The sequence below is a fragment of the Oncorhynchus mykiss genome, chromosome 9 (genome assembly GCF_013265735.2).
Source record: "Oncorhynchus mykiss isolate Arlee chromosome 9, USDA_OmykA_1.1, whole genome shotgun sequence".
Lineage (NCBI taxonomy): Eukaryota > Metazoa > Chordata > Actinopteri > Salmoniformes > Salmonidae > Oncorhynchus > Oncorhynchus mykiss.
Window position 1 is genome coordinate 78,772,079 of NC_048573.1, and position 21,746 is coordinate 78,793,824.

Below are 21,746 nucleotides of genomic sequence, written 5' to 3' on the forward strand. Positions count from 1 at the left end.
CTTTGTTACGTCACAAAGGGCTGTAATGTAACACAACGGGGTCTGAATACTTACTGAATGCACTGTACATACTTGTGAACACCCCTTCAACTTAGTGGATTCAGCTATTTCAGCCACACCCATTGCTGATAGGTGTATAACATCGAACACACAGCCATGCAATCTCCATAGACATAAATTGACAGTAGAATGGCCCTTACTGAAGAGCTCAGGGACTCCAGGGACTTTCAACGTGGCACCGTCATTGGATGCCACCTTTCCAACAAGTCCATAAGTCAAATCAACTATAAGTGCTGTTATTGTAATGTTGCTCCTAAAAGTTTCCACAACAGCGAAGCCACATTAGCTCACAGAACGAGACCACCGTCCAAACTTCCTCTGGAAGCAACAGCAGCAAAATAACTTAGTCGGGAGCTTCATAAAATGGGTTCCTATGGCCGAGCAGCCGCACATTCTATCCCCATCAACACCACTTCCACCCTCTTTGGATTTCTATATTTCAACTGTGATGTTTAACATACAATTTGAATCTAATTAAATCATATCTACAGATTGTGAGTTGAAGATAAATACTTTTACTAAGAGTATTAGCATATCAGTGACTGATTCTTCAGATCTCTCAACAATGCTATTTCCAGGGTACATTTTTTGATTACTGTTATGCTTTTTCAGACTATTCATGATTTAATCTGGTCTTTACATGTACTAAATAATACAAGTGTGACATTTGTTTAGATTTAGAACGGACCATTATCATGCACCTGTATCAGAACAGGGAGAGCGGAAAAACATCTATGCACTTAAATAGCAAATGGAGGATACTATTCCCTTGGTTCATTTTCATGGCATCCTGTTGTAAAGAGAAGCAATGTGCTTAATATTAGAAAAGTTTAGAAATAAATATAGTAGGTCTGGCCTATAGAAAGCTGATGGGATCCTCCTCTGTTTAATAGAGGCCATCACACAATAGCATAGCCTATATAAATATTGCCCAACATGAGCTCATGGGCTCTCATGAAGTGTTTGATTAGATTTTAAATTACATTTGCATTGATGTCAGAGTGATTAGAGGGACAACAGAGTGCTGAGTACCAGGCAGTTAGCAAGTTTAGTAGGCTACTAATGACCATCAGCAGCATCAGAGCTTCGAGAAGGCTAATTCCCATGACTAAATGTTCACGTGGAATTTGACTGCCATCATAACTCGGGCCGCCAGTGTGGCGGTAATACGATCACTGTAACAGCCCTAGTCCGCAGCACAAGGTGCACCTGTGTAATGATCATGCTGTTTAATCAGCTTCTTGATATGCCACATGTGTCAGGTGTATGGACTATCTTGGCAAAGGAGAAATGCTCACTAACAGGGATGTAAACTAATCTGTGAACAACATTCGAGAGAAAAGCTTTTTGTGCATCTGGAACATTTCTAGGATCTTTTATATTTCAGCGCATGAAACGTGGAGACCAACACTTCACATGTTGTGTTTATGTTCTTCTTCAGTAGAAATCAAATGTGACATGAGGACAACAATGTTTGTTTCCAAAATTAGGGCTGTTTTTATAAAGAAGTTAAATCAGCTTGCCACGATACTAAGGAGTATGTCGATACTGGTATAGTCCCGGCCCTAACACGTAAACACACTTACCCGTGAGGGTCTCACTGCAGTGTAGACGGCAGTGTAGGGGACAGACTGGCTCTTCATAATGTTCATCACCTGTCCAATCACCTCATCTACACACACACACAAAGTTAGTCTTCAGCAATCTGGATCATGCTGTTAGAAGGAACACAGTGAATGAGGGGTGATGTTTGTCCCAGCAGAGCCACCGTACAGTAGAACTATAGACCAATATAGAACACTCACCATTCCCGCTGAGAACCTCCTTCACGGACATCAGATCGGCCCTGTTAGAAACCACACCCACAATCAGATAGACCACACCCATGTAAAGATAAACCACCCCCACAACCAGACAGACCACACACACCCACAACCAGACAGACCACACACACCCATATTCAGAAGAGAAAAAAATAAGAAAAAAACATTTCCCCTTCATTCATTTATCATGGCCGCCATTACAACTAAATCCGCCAGGGAGAATCTAAAATCCCCCAAATGTCATGGCATTGGGCTCCCAATGAGTAACCCACTGACCGCAACCACAAAAAACACTGAGCCCACAACTACTGGTCCAGGGCACAGCAAGCTCTGGTCTGCACTAACCATCTCTGGTCCAGGGCACAGCAAGCTCTGGTCTGCACTAACCATCTCTGGTCCAGGGCGTAGCAAGCTCTGGTCTGCACTAACCATCTCTGGTCCAGGGCGTAGCTAGCTCTGGTCTGCACTAACCATCTCTGGTCCAGGGCGTAGCTAGCTCTGGTCTGCACTAACCATCTCTGGTCCAGGGCACAGCAAGCTCTGGTCTGCACTAACCATCTCTGGTCCAGGGCGTAGCTAGCTCTGGTCTGCACTAACCACCTCTGGTCCAGGGCGTAGCTAGCTCTGGTCTGCACTAACCATCTCTGGTCCAGGGCGTAGCTAGCTCTGGCTGCACTAACCATCTCTGGTCCAGGGCACAGCAAGCTCTGGTCTGCACTAACCATCTCTGGTCCAGCGCGTAGCAAGCTCTGGTCTGCACTAACCATCTCTGGTCCAGGGCGTAGCTAGCTCTGGTCTGCACTAACCATCTCTGGTCCAGGGCGTAGCTAGCTCTGGTCTGCACTAACCATCTCTGGTCCAGGGCGTGGCTAGCTCTGGTCTGCACTAACCATCTCTGGTCCAGGGCGTAGCTAGCTCTGGTCTGCACTAACCATCTCTGGTCCAGGGCACAGCAAGCTCTGGTCTGCCTAACCATCTCTGGTCCAGGGCACAGCTAGCTCTGGTCTGCACTAACCATCTCTGGTCCAGGGCGTAGCTAGCTCTGGTCTGCACTAACCATCTCTGGTCCAGGGCGTAGCTAGCTCTGGTCTGCACTAACCATCTCTGGTCCAGGGCGTAGCTAGCTCTGGTCTGCACTAACCATCTCTGGTCCAGGGCGTAGCTAGCTCTGGCTGCAATAACTCTCTCTGGTCCAGGGCGTAGCTAGCTCTGGTCTGCAATAACTCTCTCTGGTCCAGGGCGTAGCTAGCTCTGGTCTGCAATAACTATCTCTGGTCCAGGGCGTAGCTAGCTCTGGTCTGCACTAACCATCTCAGGTCCAGGGCGAAGCTAGCTCTGGCTGCAATAACCATCTCTGGTCTGCAATAACTATCTCTGGTCCAGGGTGTACCGACTGACTCAACTTAAATTGCTTCAATAAAGGTTTATGCTATAATTGACCACAGTCTTTACTAATATCCCTGCTATTGTAGTAACTATCAATACCACTCATACACAGTTCCCACTACTACTAGCCAATTAACCAACTATAATAACTTTTGAACTGTTCAAGCTAAATACACCAAACCAACTTGACATGTTCAAGCTATGCTTTCCTATCCAATCAGTCAAAATGTTTTCTCTACCTACTTTTTTCAACTATAACCAGCCACCACCATTACTGGTGCAGACTAGAGGTCGACCGATTAATCAGAATGGCCGTTTAATTGGGGCCGAGTTCAAGTCTTCACCTGTTATAATGCAGCATCAAAAGGCCCTGCAAGGAGCCAAGGTAGGTTGCTAGCTAGCTTTAAACTTATCTTATAAAAAACAATCCATCTTCACATAGTCACTAGTTAACCTAGTAATATCGTCAACCATGTGTAGTTAACTAGCTTGTCCTGCGTTGCATATAATCAAAGTGGTGCCTGTTAATTTATCATCGAATCACAGCCCACTTCAACTTCGCCAAACGGGTGATGATTTAACAAAAGCACATTTGCGAAAAAGCACAATTGTTGCACAAATGTACCTAACCATAAACATCAATGCCTTCCTTAAAATCAATACACAGAAGAATATATATTTTTAAAACTGCATATATGGTTAAAATAAATGTATGTTAGCAGGCAGTATTAACCAGGGAAATTGTGTCACTTCTCTAGCGTTCAGTGCAAGCAGAGTCAGGATATTTGATAGAGCAGTCTGACTGAGCGGTGGTAGGCAGCAGCAGGCTCGCAAGAATTCATTCAAACAGCACTTTCGTGCATTTGCCAGCAGCTCTTCGCAAATGCTTCAAGCATTGAGCTGTTTATGACTTCAAGCCTATCAACTCTTGAGATTTGGCTGGCAATACTAAAGTGCCTATAAGAACATCCAATAGTCAAAGGTACAGTGCCTTGCGAAAGTATTCGGCCCCCTTGAACTTTGCGACCTTTTGCCACATTTCAGGCTTCAAACATAAAGATATAAAACTGTATTTTTTTCTGAAGAATCAACAACAAGTGGGACACAATCATGAAGTGGAACGACAATAATTGGATATTTCAAACTTTTTTAACAAATCAAAAACTGAAAAATTGGGCGTGCAAAATTATTCAGCCCCTTTAGTTAATACTTTGTAGCGCCACCTTTTGCTGCGATTACAGCTGTAAGTCGCTTGGGGTATGTCTCTATCAGTTTTGCACATCGAGAGACTGAAATTGTTTCCCATTCCTCCTTGCAAAACAGCTCGAGCTCAGTGAGGTTGGATGGAGAGCATTTGTGAACAGCAGTTTTCAGTTCTTTCCACAGATTCTCGATTGGATTCAGGTCTGGACTTTGACTTGGCCATTCTAACACCTGGATTTGTTTATTTTTGAACCATTCCATTGTAGATTTTGCTTTATGTTTTGGATCATTGTCTTGTTGGAAGACAAATCTCCGTCCCAGTCTCAGGTCTTTTGCAGACTCCATCAGGTTTTCTTCCAGAATGGTCCTGTATTTGGCTCCATCCATCTTCCCATCAATTTTAACCATCTTCCCTGTCCCTGCTGAAGAAAAGCAGGCCCAAACCATGATGCTGCCACCACCATGTTTGACAGTGGGGATGGTGTGTTCAGGGTGATGAGCTGTGTTGCTTTTACGCCAAACATAACGTTTTGCATTGTTGCCAAAAAGTTCAATTTTGGTTTCATCTGACCAGAGCACCTTCTTCCACATGTTTGGTGTGTCTCCCAGGTGGCTTGTGGCAAACTTTAAACGACACTTTTTATGGATATCTTTAAGAAATGGCTTTCTTCTTGCCACTCTTCCATAAAGGCCAGATTTGTGCAATATACGACTGATTGTTGTCCTATGGACAGAGTCTCCCACATCAGCTGTAGATCTTTGCAGTTCATCCAGAGTGATCATGGGTCTTCTCCTTGTATGAGCTGAAAGTTTAGAGGGACGGCCAGGTCTTGGTAGATTTGCAGTGGTCTGATACTCCTTCCATTTCAATATTATCGCTTGCACAGTGCTCCTTGGGATGTTTAAAGCTTGGGAAATCTTTTTGTATCCAAATGCGGCTTTAAACTTCTTCACAACAGTATCTCGGACCTGCCTGGTGTGTTCCTTGTTCTTCATGATGCTCTCTGCGCTTTTAACGGACCTCTGAGACTATCACAGTGCAGGTGCATTTATACGGAGACTTGATTACACACAGGTGGATTGTATTTATCATCATTAGTCATTTAGGTCAACATTGGATCATTCAGAGATCCTCACTGAACTTCTGGAGAGAGTTTGCTGCACTGAAAGTAAAGGGGCTGAATAATTTTGCACGCCCAATTTTTCAGCTTTTGATTTACTGAATGCTGAACACAATTACAATACTGAATGAACACTTATTTTAACTTAAAATAATACATCAATAAAATCAATTTAGCCTCAAATAAATGAAACATGTTCAATTTGGTTTAAATAATGCAAAAACAAAGTGTTGGAGAAGAAAGTAACATGTGCCATGTAACAAAAGCTAACGTTTAAGTTCCTTGCTCAGAACATGAGAACATATGACAGCTGGTGGTTCCTTTTAACATGAGTCTTCAATATTCCCAGGTAAGACGTTTTAGGTTGTAGTTATTATAGGACTATTTCTCTCTTTTCCATTTGTATTTCATTAACCTTTGACTATTGGATGTTCTTATAGGCACTTTAGTATTGCCAGTGTAACAGTATAGCCTTCATCCCTCTCCTCACTCCTCCCTGGGCTCGAACCAGGAACACAACAGCCAACATCGAAGCAGCGTTACCCATGCAGAGCAAGGGGAACAACTACTAGAAGGCTCAGAGCGAGTGAAGTTTGAAACGCTATTAGCGCGTGCTAACTAGCTAGCCATTTCACTTCGGTTACACCAGCCTCATCTCGGGAGTTGATAGGCTTGAAGTCATACACAGCGCAATACTTAACGCACAACGAAGAGCTGCTGGCAAAACGCACGGAGGTGCTGTTAGAATGAATGCTTACGAGCCTGCTGCTGCCTACCACCGCTCAGTCAGACTGCTCTGTCGAGCAACGATACGCACCGCATCGATTATATGCAATGCAGGACACGCTAGAAAAAAAACTAGTAATATCATCAACCATGTGTAGTGAACTAGTGATTATGATTGATTGATTGTTTTTTATAAGAGAAGTTTAATGCTAGCTAGCAACTTACCTTGGCTTACTGCATTCGCGTAACAGGCAGTCTCCTTGTGTAGTGCAACGAGAGGCAGGTTGTTATAGCGTTGGACTAGTTAACTGTAAGGTTGCAAATATTGTATCCCTTGAGCTGACAAGGTGAAAGTCTGTCGTTCTGCCCCTGAACAAGGCAGTTAACCCACCGTTCCTAGACCAGTTAACCCACCGTTCCTAGACCAGTTAACCCACCGTTCCTAGACCAGTTAACCCACCGTTCCTAGACCAGTTAACCCACCGTTCCTAGACCAGTTAACCCACCGTTCCTAGACCAGTTAACCCACCGTTCCTAGACCAGTTAACCCACCGTTCCTAGACCAGTTAACCCACCGTTCCTAGACCAGTTAACCCACCGTTCCTAGACCAGTTAACTCACCGTTCCTAGACCAGTTAACCCACCGTTCCTAGACCAGTTAACCCACCGTTCCTAGACCAGTTAACCCACCGTTCCTAGACCAGTTAACCCACCGTTCCTAGACCAGTTAACCCACCGTTCCTAGACCAGTTAACCCACCGTTCCTAGACCAGTTAACCCACCGTTCCTAGACCAGTTAACCCACCGTTCCTAGACCAGTTAACCCACCGTTCCTAGACCAGTTAACCCACCGTTCCTAGACCAGTTAACTCACCGTTCCTAGACCAGTTAACCCACCGTTCCTAGACCAGTTAACCCACCGTTCCTAGACCAGTTAACCCACCGTTCCTAGACCAGTTAACCCACCGTTCCTAGACCAGTTAACCCACCGTTCCTAGACCAGTTAACCCACCGTTCCTAGACCAGTTAACCCACCGTTCCTAGACCAGTTAACCCACCGTTCCTAGACCAGTTAACCCACCGTTCCTAGACCAGTTAACCCACCGTTCCTAGACCAGTTAACCCACCGTTCCTAGACCAGTTAACCCACCGTTCCTAGACCAGTTAACCCACCGTTCCTAGACCAGTTAACCCACCGTTCCTAGACCAGTTAACCCACCGTTCCTAGACCAGTTAACCCACCGTTCCTAGACCAGTTAACCCACCGTTCCTAGACCAGTTAACCCACCGTTCCTAGACCAGTTAACCCACCGTTCCTAGACCAGTTAACCCACCGTTCCTAGACCAGTTAACCCACCGTTCCTAGACCAGTTAACCCACCGTTCCTAGACCAGTTAACCCACCGTTCCTAGACCAGTTAACCCACCGTTCCTAGACCAGTTAACCCACTGTTCCTAGACCAGTTAACCCACTGTTCCTAGACCAGTTAACCCACTGTTCCTAGACCAGTTAACCCACTGTTCCTAGACCAGTTAACCCACCGTTCCTAGACCAGTTAACCCACCGTTCCTAGACCAGTTAACCCACCGTTCCTAGACCAGTTAACCCACCGTTCCTAGACCAGTTAACCCACCGTTCCTAGACCAGTTAACCCACCGTTCCTAGACCAGTTAACCCACCGTTCCTAGACCAGTTAACCCACCGTTCCTAGACCAGTTAACCCACAGTTCCTAGACCAGTTAACCCACTGTTCCTAGACCAGTTAACCCACCGTTCCTAGACCAGTTAACCCACCGTTCCTAGACCAGTTAACCCACCGTTCCTAGACCAGTTAACCCACTGTTCCTAGACCAGTTAACCCACCGTTCCTAGACCAGTTAACCCACCGTTCCTAGGCCAGTTAACCCACCGTTCCTAGACCAGTTAACCCACCGTTCCTAGACCAGTTAACCCACCGTTCCTAGACCAGTTAACCCACCGTTCCTAGACCAGTTAACCCACTGTTCCCAGGCCGTCATTGTAAATTAGAACGTGTTCTTAACTGACTATCCTCGTTAAATAAAGATGAAATAAAAGGTGTAAAAAAAGTATATAAAAAATAAATATATTTTTTTAATTCAGCAAAATCGGTGTCTAAAAATACAGATTTCTGATTATTATGAAAACTTGAAATCGGTCCTAATTAATCGGCCAATTCGATTAAATCGGTCGACCTCTAGTCAGTAAGCATTTCACTGTTAGTCTACACCACCTCCTATTTCACTTTAGCTTAATTGCCCACTCATATTGTACATAATTACAGGTTATATTTCATTCATATCTGAAAACACTTGGCAATTACTTTAAAACATCAAAATACTGTCTTTGTGGCTGAAAGGCCTTTAAAAAATAAACTACTTAGCCACCGCTGCTGAAAACAATAGTTGGGGAACCACTGTAAACTATATAAAAGTGACCAGTGAGATAAACAGAATCAGAACTGTACCCGGTGCTGTAGGGTAGTCTGAAGACCAGCAGGGCGGGGGTAGAAGCATTGAGTCGTAGCTGGCTGAGCATCTCTGGGTCCATGTAGAGAGGAGAGGTGTCTAATTGGTCCTGGAGTTGACCAATCACAGCATTGGATGCTTGCCAGGCCACGGTAGGCAGGACCAACTGGGAAGGGCTGGAGAGGAGCGCCCCCTCTAGGTTAGGGAAGGCACTGTCCTGCTTGTTGCCAAATGCCCCTCCGTACATGGTGAAGTCCTCAATACTCATCTAGAAGGGGAGAGAAACAGTAAGATAACTAATATACAGGTTACTAAGGTAGGACTGTGTGGTGTGTCGTATACGGGTTACTAAGGTAGGACTGTGTGGTGTGTCGTATACGGGTTACTAAGGTAGGATTGTGTGGTGTGTCGTATACGGGTTACTAAGGTAGGGTTGTGTGGTGTGTCGTATACAGGTTACTAAGGTAGGGTTGTGTGGTTTGTCGTATACGGGTTACTAAGGTAGGGTTGTGTGGTGTGTCGTATACGGGTTACTAAGGTAGGATTGTGTGGTGTGCCGTATACAGGTTACTAAGGTAGGATTGTGTGGTGTGTCGTATACGGGTTACTAGGGTAGGATTGTGTGGTGTGTCGTAGGATTGTGTGGTGTGTCGTATACGGGTTACTAGGGTAGGATTGTGTGGTGTGTCGTATACAGGTTACTAAGGTAGGACTGTGTCGTGTGTATTACCTTGTCCTGCAGGAAGAGCAGTACGTTGCGCGGGGCGGACCCCAGGGCGGTCTCCAGGTATGAGCTCAGCTGAGTGACACCCACTATGTGACCAGCAGCAGGAACAGCCTGAGACGGCAGACCAGACCTGACATCGTTCAGGAGGGACCAAACGTTACCAAACAGAGTGCAACAGGGACTCAACTGAAAAGACTAAGAGGACATGTCTTGACCAGCAAACCGATGCTGAATTTCCAAATAGAATACAACTTTGTCAATTGGTTAGAATGGAAACTTGGCTTCTGCCTTCCCCAACACCCCCAGATTGGTCACAGGTTACTGTGACAATTGGTCACAGTAAAAACAGCCCTATTGGTTTGGGTTACACAATCAAGGGTAGTTTGTGTCTTGGCTACTCGGCCTGTCAATGGGATGCTGGTCCAAACTCCTCTTAATCTCCCCTCAAATGAACTTATCCAACAAGAACATATGTAGAATTTCCGTAAGGAAGCGTCTCTATGTTATAGCCTGAACCAGTATCTGGGCAGAGAGGAGACCATGAATGACCAGTCCCTTCTCTGCTCAGTTAGCTACAGCTCTGCAAGCTTGTCAAAATACTGTGCCCTCAGAAAAAAACTATACCCCCTTCACGTATTCCACATTTTGTTGTTACAGCGGGAATTCAAAATGGATTAAATAAATACACATTTTCACCCATCTACACACAATACCCCATAATGACAATGTGAAAACATGGTTTTAACATTTTTAGCAAATTGATTGAAAGTGAAATACAGAACTATCTAATTTACATAAGTATTCACACCCCTCAATACATGTTAGAATCACATTTTGCAGCTATTAGGGCAGTGTCTTTCTGGGTATGTCTAAGAGCTTTCCACACCATTCTTTTTTAAATTCTTCAAAACGGTTGTTGATCATTGCTAGACAGCCATTTTAAAACCATATACCTTCAAGCTGATTAAAGTCTAAACTAACTAGGCAACATTCACTGTCTTCTAGGTCAGCAACTTCACTGTATATTGGGCCTTGTGTTTTGGGTTATTGTCCTGCTGAAAAGTGAATTCATCTCCCAGTGTCTGTAGGAAAGCATACCAGATTTTCCTCGTTAAGGGTTTGTAAGTAAGCATTTCACAGTAAGGTCTACTACACCTGTTGTATTCAGCTAATGTGCTTAACTCCCTAGCAGGGGTTGTAACGAAATTATAATCCCAATCATTTCATTCGGGAACACAACCACTATTTCTATCCATTTTGTTCCACTGTTCCTAGAAGCAAAATAAAGTTCAGAACCAGTTCAAATCCCCCCCAAAATTACAGGTTTATATTGTTCCTTTATGTTCCTTTTTTAACCTGTGAAATCATTTATTTAGTACATTTAGCTCATTAAATGACTTCACCAATCAGTGCGGATAGAGCCTGCTAATTGTTTACATGCGTTATGGACAAACAAGTGAAGCCTAGGGTGCAAAATGCAACTGAAATTTTGCTGGTGAGTGGAGAGAGCGAGAGGGTTGAGGTGGAGGCTTGAAGCGCTGGGCATCTTGTTATGACCGGCATTATATTAATTAGGTCCACAGAAATGATACCCAGGAGCGGCTTCTATGGAGGAACATCGAAAGTCCTTTGAGTTAACCTGCTAACAAGCTTGTGTGTGCAGAGCAGCACGAGATTGAAAAACGCATCTTACCTTTTTGCAGTTAATAAATCCAACGTGCAACATGATAACTAGGCTTATAGTATCCTTAACTAGCTCTGAAAAAGTTAATCCATTCTTCTCTAGCTAATAAAAAATCTCCCCATCTTCTGAATGAAGCTGGTAAGGTCGGCACAGTAGCCTATGCTAAGGTCAGCACAGTAGCCTGGGCTTCAGAGGAGGAGGGGAATGTAAACCCCCCGCACACACACGTAAAGATTTCCAGCTTTCAGGTAGACACTGGAACAAGTTTGAATGACAGTTAGGGTTTTGCATAGATGCTGTGTTGTGGGACCAGACAAGAAATGCCTGGAACATAAGAGTGTTATTATCCGGTTCCCATGTGTTTAACATAACGTTCCGGAACAGTATGGATCACTTTCGTTCCAGGTTCCGTTTCTGTTCCTTGAAAAATGTTTGTTTGCGGTTTCCTGTTCTGTTCCCTGAACCGGTGCCAAACACCTGCTCCCTCGTCCTTGCCGATGACAAGCAGAGCCAAAATTTGATGCAGCCACCACCACCACCATGAATCAAGATGGCGTAGCAGTGGGGATGTCTGTTTTTATTGTTTTTCTTTCTACATATTATTTTTTAAATGTAATTTTCCATCTACGGACTGAACACTCTCCTGCAACCCACCTCACCCAATATGGTCTGCTATTTTTACACTTTTGAACCAGAACCCCCTTCTGAAGCTAGCCAGCTAACTAGCTACTAGCTAGTAGTTAAAACCTGGAGCTAGCCTTGACCTAGGCCCATCTCCCGGCTAGCTGAAGAGATTCCATCAAGCAATCCCTGGGCTTCAATTACCTTTTTTGCCAATTGGTCTGGACCCTTTGTTGCCGACATGGAACTCCGCCGATCCATCACGACTGGTCTGCCGACCGTCCGAGGGGGTTTCAACAGACTCTTGTTGCGACGTCCCCGAGGCCAATCTGCTAGCCCCGGCCTGCTAGCTGTCTGAATCGCCTCCAGCACGCCTAGCTACTCACTGGGCCCTATGATCACTCGGCTACGCATGCCTCTCCCTAATGTCAATATGTCTTGTCTATTGCTGTTTTGGTTAGTAATTTTTGTCTTATTTCACAGTAGAGCCTCCAGCCCTGCTCAATATGCCTTATGTTCCACCCCCCACACATGCAGTGATCGCGCTTGGCTTAAATGATGCCTCTAGAGACAAAAAAATCTCTCAACTCAATGCCTAGGCTTACCTCCACTGTACTCACATCCTACCATACCCTTGTATGTACATTATGCCCTGAATCTATTCTACCACGCCCAGAAATCTGCTCCTTTTACTTTCTGTTCCGAACGCACTAGACGAACAGTTCTTATAGCCTTTAGCCGTACCCTCATCCAACTCCTCCTCTGGTGATGTAGAGGTTAACCCAGGCCCTGCAGCCCCCATGCATCACTCCCATTCCCCAGGGACTCTCATTGTTTACTTCCGTAACAGTAAAAGCCTTGGTTTCATGCATGTTAATGTCAGAAGCATCCTCCCTAAGTTTGTTTTATTCACTGCTTTAGCGCACTCCACCAACCCAGATGTCCTTGCCACGTCTGAATCCTGGCTTAGGAAAACCACCAAAATTCCTGAAATTTCCATCCCAAACTATAACATTTTTCGACAAGATATAACTGCCAAAGGGGGCGGAGTTGCAATCTTGGGGCGGCAGCGTAGCCTAGTGGTTAGAGCGTTGGACTAGTAACCGGAAGGTTGCAAGTTCAAATCCCCGAGCTGACAAGGTACAAATCTGTCGCTCTGCCCCTGAACAGGCAGTTAACCCACTGTTCCTAGGCCGTCATTGAAAATAAGAATTTGTTCTTAACTGACTTGCCTAAAGGTTACAAAAATATATATATATATAATATATAATAATAATAAATCTACTGCAGAGAAAGCCTGCAGAGTTCTGTCAAACTACCCAGGTCTGTACCCAAACAGTTCGAGCTTCCACTTTTAAAAATCCAACTTTTCAGAAACAAGTCTCTCACCGTTGCCGCTTGTTATAGACCCCCCTCGGCCCCCAGTTGTGCCCTGGACACCATATGTGAATTGATCACCTCCCATCGATCTTCAGAGTTCGTACTGTTAGGTGACCTAAACAGGGACATGCTTAACACCCCGGCCGTCCTACAATCTAAGATAGATGCACTCAATCTCACAAATCTCAAAAATCTTCAAGGAACCTAACCCGAGGATTAATCCTACTCCTCCGCCAGGGCGCCCACTGTGCTCCTCCGCCAGGGCGTCCATTGTGCTCCTCTGAATAACCAGAGGATTAATCCTACTCCTCCGCCAGGGCGTCCAGTGTGCTCCTCCGCCAGGGCGTCCAGTGTGCTCCTCCGCCAGGGCGTCCAGTGTTCTCCTCCGCCAGGGCGTCCAGTGTGCTCCTCTGAATAACCCAAGGATTAATCCTACTCCTCCACCAGGGCGTCCAGTGTTCTCCTCCGCCAGGGCGTCCAGTGTGCTCCTCTGAATAACCCGAGGATTAATCCAACTCCTCTGCCAGGGCGTCCAGTGTGCTCCTCTGCCAGGGCATCCAGTGTGCTCCTCTGAATAACCCGAGGCTTAATCCAACTCCTCTGCCAGGGCATCCAGTGTGCTCCTCTGAATAACCCAAGGATTAATCCAACTCCTCTGCCAGGGTGTCCACTGTGCTCCTCTGAATAACCCGAGGATTAATCCTACTCCTTGCCAGGGCATCCAGTGTGCTCCTCTGAATAACCCGAGGATTAATCCAACTCCTCTGCCAGGGCGTCCAGTGTGCTCTTCTGAATAACCCGAGGATTAATCCAACTCCTCTGCCAGGGTGTCCACTGTGCTCCTCTGAATAACCCGAGGATTAATCCTACTCCTTGCCAGGGCATCCAGTGTGCTCCTCTGAATAACCCGAGGATTAATCCCACTCCTTGCCAGGGCATCCAGTGTGCTCCTCTGAATAACCCGAGGATTAATCCTACTCCTCTGCCAGGGGGTCCAGTGTGCTCCTCCGCCAGGGTGTCCAGTGTGCTCCTCTGAATAACCCGAGGATTAATCCAACTCCTTGCCAGGGTGTCCAGTGTGCTCCTCTGAATAACCCGAGAATTAATCAAATTCTTCTGCCAGGGTGTCCACTGTGCTCCTCTGAATTACCCGAGGATTAATCCAACTCCTCCGCCAGGGTGTCCAGTGTGCTCCTCTGAATAACCCGAGGATTAATCCAACTCCTCTGCCAGGGTGTCCAGTGTGCTCCTCTGAATAACCCGAGGATTAATCCAACTCCTCTGCCAGGGTGTCCAGTGTGCTCCTCTGAATTACCCGAGGATTAATCCAACTCCTCCACCAGGGCGTCCAGTGTGCTCCTCTGAATAACCCGAGAGCGAAAGGCTGGGAATTTACTGACTCTCAGAGGGAACTCTTGTCACTCCAGATTGGATTGATGAACACACTCGAAATATTATTTACAGTTAGCCCATGTAAACAGATCAGGTGGCTAACTAGGTAAACGTCCTGCTAGCTCGATGAGGACATGACCTAAACTACCTACATTTCATATGGCCAACATAATAGTACATTCCTTACGGGCTAGTGGCTTCACATATGAAATTGTCACGATATATATATATATATTTGTTTTTATTTATTTTATTTTTATTATTATTGCCACGATATAACGTAGCTAGTTAGGTATCGAGCAAGCAAATACGTTAGGACAATATGAATATCCCCACTATGAGTATGAATGACAAGAGGTCAACCACCTTGCACGGCTAGAAACGCAACCCCATATCAGAGACCAAAACCAACCACACACACCGCCCTTACCCTTCACTCGTCCACAGCATCAGCGGCACCTGGTCGTCACATTTCCCGGAGGAGAAGGTGCACAACACGGCTAGAAATGTCGCCACACAGCCCCGACCAGACATCCTCTTCTGCTCAGCCGCCATCTTCCTCCGGAGTAGAAAGATGTTCTACTGTGGTACTACAGGGAATGACGAAGTGCCCGTCGCCCGCAGATCACCGGACCCAACCCGGTGTCTCATTGGACGCGTTTGAGTGGTAGCCGAGTGTAGACGGAAGTCAACGAGTGAATTCGGGGAGGTAAATATGCACGGACACCAACTCGATTTGACAATTCATGCTATTTATAAGAAACGTGACAGTAGATGGGTTTCCATTCCAATTGGCGACAGATTTTAATGTGAATTTTCTAGAATCGGCATAAAGAAACGATGTGCATTTCCTCATCAGTGGTATTTTTATTTATTTAACTAGGCAAGTCAGTTAAGAACAATTCATATTTTCAATGATGGTCTAGGAACAGTGGGTTAACTGCCTTGTTCAGGGGCAGAACAATAGATTTTTACCGTGTCAGCTCAGGGATTTGATATTCAAACTCCAAATTTTCAAAATTCACAGGAAATAAAACTAATATTCTAAACTCTTTGCACACAGAACACCCCGCTGGGGATGGTGATATAACTGAGTAGAACAATCCTTCTACACCAGACTTGTAATTTGTCCAGTTACTAGTCCAACACTAACCACGAGGCTATGTTGCCCCGCATGTTTCCACCAAATAGACTTGTTGCAGATAAAAATCAGTGCGTGATGACATACTGCACACAAAATGTCATTTTTCGCTTAAATTTGGACCAAATAAAACTCTAAAATTCAATATGTTTGCTTTCTTTGCATTTTCAACTCTACCGATAGTTTTGTCACAAAAACGGCTGTGTTTAATAATGCGTCTACTCTGGTCTTGGCAACCTGCGCTCTAGCCAACAGTTAACAGATACAGTGAAGCTAGTCTACCTGCATGATGAGATTATTATGGATAAGAGCGAGAATATTTTTATTTGTCAAACGGCTGTCAAGCATCGATCATCATGTCACCAGAATAAATCCCTCGATATTATTGGAAAGCAGCATCAGGCTCATCACCGTGCACTTTCACCACCCTATGAAGTTAATCATAATTTATTTCATCTGTAGCCAAACAAACTGCATGGATTATATAGTCGTAGTGGGATGACCGCACAACATATCATCACGTGACTCCAAATGTTCTCCGATATGATCGTAACTATTCAATATTTGCGAATAAAGACGTTTCCACCACAATTTCCCACATAATTAATTTTACGGACAATTTTTTTTTCCAGCATCCAGTTTTTATGAGAGTAAAGTCACTGTCAAAAAAATAATGATCAGGACAGCTGTATGGAGCTACATAGCTGCCAAAAGGTTGCATGTATCTTTGGGATAGTATGAAAAGCCATACATAAATTGTTAGGAGGATCGTAAGAAAAGCCATGCGTTAATCATGAAATGTAATAGTTAAATTAGATCTGTAAACCTACAAAATCCTCAGTTACGACTATGAATGAACATTTACACGTTCAATTCTTACTTTACCACTCCCTTCAATCGGTTACAGATCTTTTTTATATGTACAAACTGTCAGGAATGTGGCATCTGAAAAGGACATGAACCAAACATTGCTAGTCGAAGTTGTCTAGTCAATAAAGCAACTCTTGCTTTGCAGCTTCCGGTTTCATTTCTAAAAAAGTCTAGCTTGTTTTAGACCTGCATTCAATAACGACGTTACACCACTAGATGGCGCAGTAAAGGCTTGGACCTTCAGCTAATGACTTGTGTGAGAATGATGCTATAAAGACACAGAAGAGCCTTGTCTAGAATAACCGTCTGAGCTACAAACTAGGAAGTAAATATGATTTAATCTAGGCCTATTCCACTATCTAAATATGCCATGCTGTTGTGTGTTATTTAATGGACATTTAATTGCATAAATTGTATAAGGGCTAATGTTGTGATCATGTAACCTAATGAATCTGGGAGCATGGACTGTAGGCCTTATATTAGGCCTTATGACTGTTGTATTTGTGAATTCCACTCTGTATGGAGGCTTGTTAAAGCCATTTGCGTGGCTCAACCCCATCACACAGAGGATATATCCATATCAATAAATGAGACAAAACAAAATATTGATTAAGTCTTGGCTATGACCTGTCCTGAGCTAAATTGCCAAGGGGTCCCAAATGGTCAAGACTATCTACAGCCTATTCTTATTGCCAGATCTGTTTTCCCTATCAGCCACTGCATGTGCTTCTTGTTGTTTCAAATGTATTTAGAGGCCTGTGAACTACAGTCTCTTTTTAAGGGGAGCCTATAATTAAAACTGTTATAAAACACAAATATAATTCAAAAATTATACACCAGTACGTGAAATGATAGCCGAAATTGCAACAAGTTGAAAGCCAATTTTTTTAAATTTGGATAGGCCTAAATTAGATATTGAATTATTAAAAGGATAGGCCTAAATTAAATATTGAATTATTAAAGGGATAGACCTACATTAAATATTGAATTATTAAAGGGATAGGCCTAAATTAAATATTGAATTATTAAAGGGATAGACCTAAATTAAATATTGAATTATTAAAGGGATAGGCCTAAATTAAATATTGAATTATTAAAGGGATAGGCCTAAATTAAATATTGAATTATTAAAGGGATAGGCCTAAATTCAATATTGAATTATTAAAGGGATAGGCCTAAATTAAATATTGAATTATTAAAGGGATAGGCCTAAATTAAATATTGAATTATTAAAGGGATAGGCCTAAATTAAATATTGAATTATTAAAAGGATAGGCCTAAATTAAATATTGAATTATTAAAGGGATAGACCTAAATTAAATATTGAATTATTAAAGGGATAGGCTAAAGAACCTTGGAAAATGTAGATAAGTTTGAATACACACATGGATTTCAATGAACAAATGGATATTCTGTTCTCTTTGGTTTAGTTCCTATTGCAACTCAGACAAATGACTGAACGGATGACTGAACTGAATGAAGGATGAATTAAATGATAAAATATGTTGGAATGATGAGTTGCACACATTATGCATGATCTGCACTTTATTTGGCTCGAAGGCACATTCCTACATAAGGGTAATAAGGACTGTATGGCTGCATGCCTTCAGAAGGGCATCTTCTGAGGCTGAGGGGGGCTTTTCTGAAGGAGCATGGTGCTGTGGTGCTGCATGGAGATCACAAGCTCTTCAACTGGGCAGCAGCTGGATGGAGGGAATAGCCTATCAGAAAATACCTAAGACCACTGCAACAGAGTTATTGTAAAGTGTGGGAATACGTTTATGCCAGACTTGGCCTACGTTTAACCTCTCCCTTATTAATTTTAATGTCCATATGTTCATGACCTGATTCGTAAAATTATTTTACATTCATATTAACCCCTCTTACAGAATATGCTTTGGCAAGATTGTGAGTGATGAAATACAGTAACAGTTAAGTTTGGACACACCTACTCATTCAAGGGGTTTTTATTTTTACTATTTTCTACGTTGTATCATTAAGGTGAAGACATCAAACATATGAAATAGCGCATATGGAATCATGTAGTTTACCAAAAAAGTGATAAACAAATCGAAATATATTTTATATTTGAGATTCTCCAAAGTAGCCACCATTTGCCTTGATGACAGCTTTGCACACTCTTGGCATTCTCTCAACCAGCTTCACCTGGAATGCTTTTCCAACAGTCTTGAAGGAGTTCCCACATATGCTGAGAACTTGTTGGCTGCTTTTCCTTCACTCTGCGGCCCAACTCATCCCAAACCATCTCAATTGGGTTGAGGTCGGGTGATTGTGGAAGCCAGGCCATCTGGGAGACACTCAAGCTTTTTAATACCGTATCTCTTGACACATTGATGAAAATAATCATGGCCTCTGGCCTCTAAACCTTCAAGCTCAATGTTAGTGATGACTGTTTAACAGTCTGATGGCCTTGAGAAAGAAGCTGTTTTTCAGTCTCTCAGTCCCTGCTTTGATGCACCTGTACTGACCTTGCCTTCTGGATGATAGCAGGATGAACAGGCAGTGGCTCGGGTGGTTGTTGTCCTTGATGATCTTTTTGGCCTTCCTGTGACATCGGGTGGTGTAGGTGTACTGGAGGGCAGGTAGTTTGCCCCCGGTGATGCGTTGTGCAGACCTAACTACCCTCTGGTAGTTGCCGTTGCCATACCAGGCGGTGAAACAGCCCAACAGGATGCTCTCGATTGTGCATCTGTAAAAGTTTGTGAGTGCTTTTGGTGACAAGATTAATTTCTTTAGCCTCCTGAGGTTGAAGAGGCCCTGCTGCGCCTTCTTCACCACGCTGTCTGTGTGGGTGGATCATTTCAGTTTGTCCGTGATGTGTACGCCGAGGAACTTAAAACTTTCCGCCTTCTCCACTACTGTCCCTTCAATGTGGATAGGGGGGTGCTCCCTCTGCTGTTTCCTGAAGTCCACGATCATCTCCTTTGTTTTGTTGACATAGAGTGTGAGGTTATTTTCCTGACACCACACTCCGAGGGCCCTCACCTCCTCCCTGTAGGAAGGAAGTCCAGGAACCAGTTCCACAGGGTGGGGTTCAGACCCAAGGCCCCGAGCTTAATGATGAGCTGGGAGTCACTATGGTGTCACTATGGTGATGAACGCTGATATTTGCTTTTCTTTCAAAAACAAGGACATTTCTGAGTGACCCCAAACTTTTGAACGGTAGTGTACATGTATATTTGAGCTTATTTGCTACGTTTGGCTTATTTGAACAAATAGAAGTTTCATATGATTAGGTTGCTATGAGTTTAGTATATTAGGATCACCATTAGCTAATACACGTGCAGCAGCTACTCTACCTGGGGTCCATTAACTACTGAACATGTAGCAGCTACTCTTCCTGGGGTCCATTAACTACTGAACACACAGCAGCTACTCTTCCTGGGGTCCATTAACCGCTGAATATGCAGCAGCTACTCTTCCTGGGGTCCATTAACCACTGAATATGCAGCAGCTACTCTTCCTGGGGTTCATTAACTACTGAATATGCAGCAGCTACTCTTCCTGGAGTTCATTAACTACTGAATATGCAGCAGCTACTCTTCCTGGGATCCATTAACTACTGAATATGCAGCAGCTACTCTTCCTGGGGTCCATTAACTACTGAATATGCAGCAGCTACTCTTCCTGTGGTCCATTAACTACTGAATATGCAGCAGCTACTCTTCCTGGGGTCCATTAACTACTGAATATGCAGCAGCTACTCTTCCTGTGGTCCATTAACTACTGAATATGTAGCAGCTACTCTTCCTGGGGTCCATTAACTACTGAATATGCAGCAGCTACTCTTCCTGGGATCCATTAACTACTGAATATGCAGCAGCTACTCTTCCTGGGGTCCATTAACTACTGAATATGAGGTTGAAGGAATTGTCTGTAGAGCTCTGAGACAGGATTGTGTCTAGGCACAGAGGAACCAAGACTGAACTCTTTAGGCTTGAATGCCCACTTCACATCTGGAGGAAACCTGGCACCATCCCTATGGTGAAACATGGTAGTGGCTGGGAGACTAGTCAGGATCGAGGGAAAGATGAACGGAGCAAAGTACAGAGAGATCCTTGATGAAAACCTGCTCCAGAGTGCTCATGACCTCAGACTGGGGGAGAAAGTTCCCCTTCCAACAGGACAACAACCCTAAGCACACAGCCAAGACAATGCAGAAGTGGATTCGGGACAAGTTTCTGAATGTTCTTGAATGGCCCAGCCAGAACCCGGACTTGAACCCGATCAAACATCTCTGGAGAGACCTGAAAATAGCTGTGCAGCGACGCTCCCCATCCAACCTGACAAAGCTTGAGAGGATCTGCAGAGAAGAATGGGAGAAACTCCCCAAATACAGGTGTAGCTTGTAGTGTCATACCCAATGGACTCAAGGCTGTAATCGCTGCCAAAGGTGCTTCAACAAAGTACTGAGTAAAGGGTCTGAATACTTATGTAAATGTTATATTTCTGTTTTTTATTTTTAATATATTTGCACACAAAATAATTCTATCCTGTTTTTGCTTTGTCATTACGGGGTATTGTGTGTAGATTGATGAGGGAAAAAAAACAATTGAATCCATTTTAGAAAAAGGCTGTAATGTAACACAATGTGGAAAAAGTCAAGGAGTTTGAAAACGTTCTGAATGCACTGTATATCTGTTTGAAATCTATGCAAATAGATTATACAAGTGGTTAGGCATTTTCTGAATTTTTTTTCTTAAAAATACTAGAAGAGAAGTTGTCCTGAAACATGAAGTACTATCATGCATGCTGTTGATATTGGTTCTGTATTACAGTTAAGGGCAAGGCGTGCTGCTCTGTTCTGAGCCAGCTGCTACTATGCTAGGTCTTTCTTTGCTGCACCTGATATTATTACTGGACAGTAATCAAGATGGAAAGGGACCAGAACAACTAATACAGTTGATCTGTGTTAAAAATGCAGAACATCTTTTTATAAACAGATATACACTACATCACCAAAATTATGGGCCTTCGAATTAGTGGATTCGGCTATTTCAGCAACTCCATATTAATGCCCATGATTTTGGAATGAGATGTACGAGCAGGTGTCAACATATTTTTGGTGATGCAGTGTACGGCTCCCCATCTTCAAAACAACTTTG

At 43.9% G+C, this 21,746-nt stretch overlaps 1 protein-coding gene across 2 annotated transcripts in view; it reads right to left on the minus strand.

Annotated features, from left to right (window-relative positions):
• The window catches only part of LOC110532877 (V-type proton ATPase subunit S1-like), a 29,160-nt gene extending 13,795 nt beyond the window's left edge, over positions 1 to 15,365 (minus strand). For both annotated transcript variants that reach the window (XM_036989136.1, XM_036989134.1), the window contains exons 1-5: positions 15,040 to 15,365; positions 9,536 to 9,662; positions 8,805 to 9,073; positions 1,866 to 1,906; positions 1,647 to 1,732 (exon numbers count right to left, since the gene is read on the minus strand). In XM_036989136.1, coding sequence (XP_036845031.1) covers positions 1,647 to 1,732; positions 1,866 to 1,906; positions 8,805 to 9,073; positions 9,536 to 9,662; positions 15,040 to 15,164 — 648 coding nt within the window. In that variant the 5' untranslated portion in view covers positions 15,165 to 15,365. The remainder of the gene's footprint in view (positions 1 to 1,646; positions 1,733 to 1,865; positions 1,907 to 8,804; positions 9,074 to 9,535; positions 9,663 to 15,039) is intronic.
• Positions 15,366 to 21,746: the final 6,381 nt, after the last annotated feature.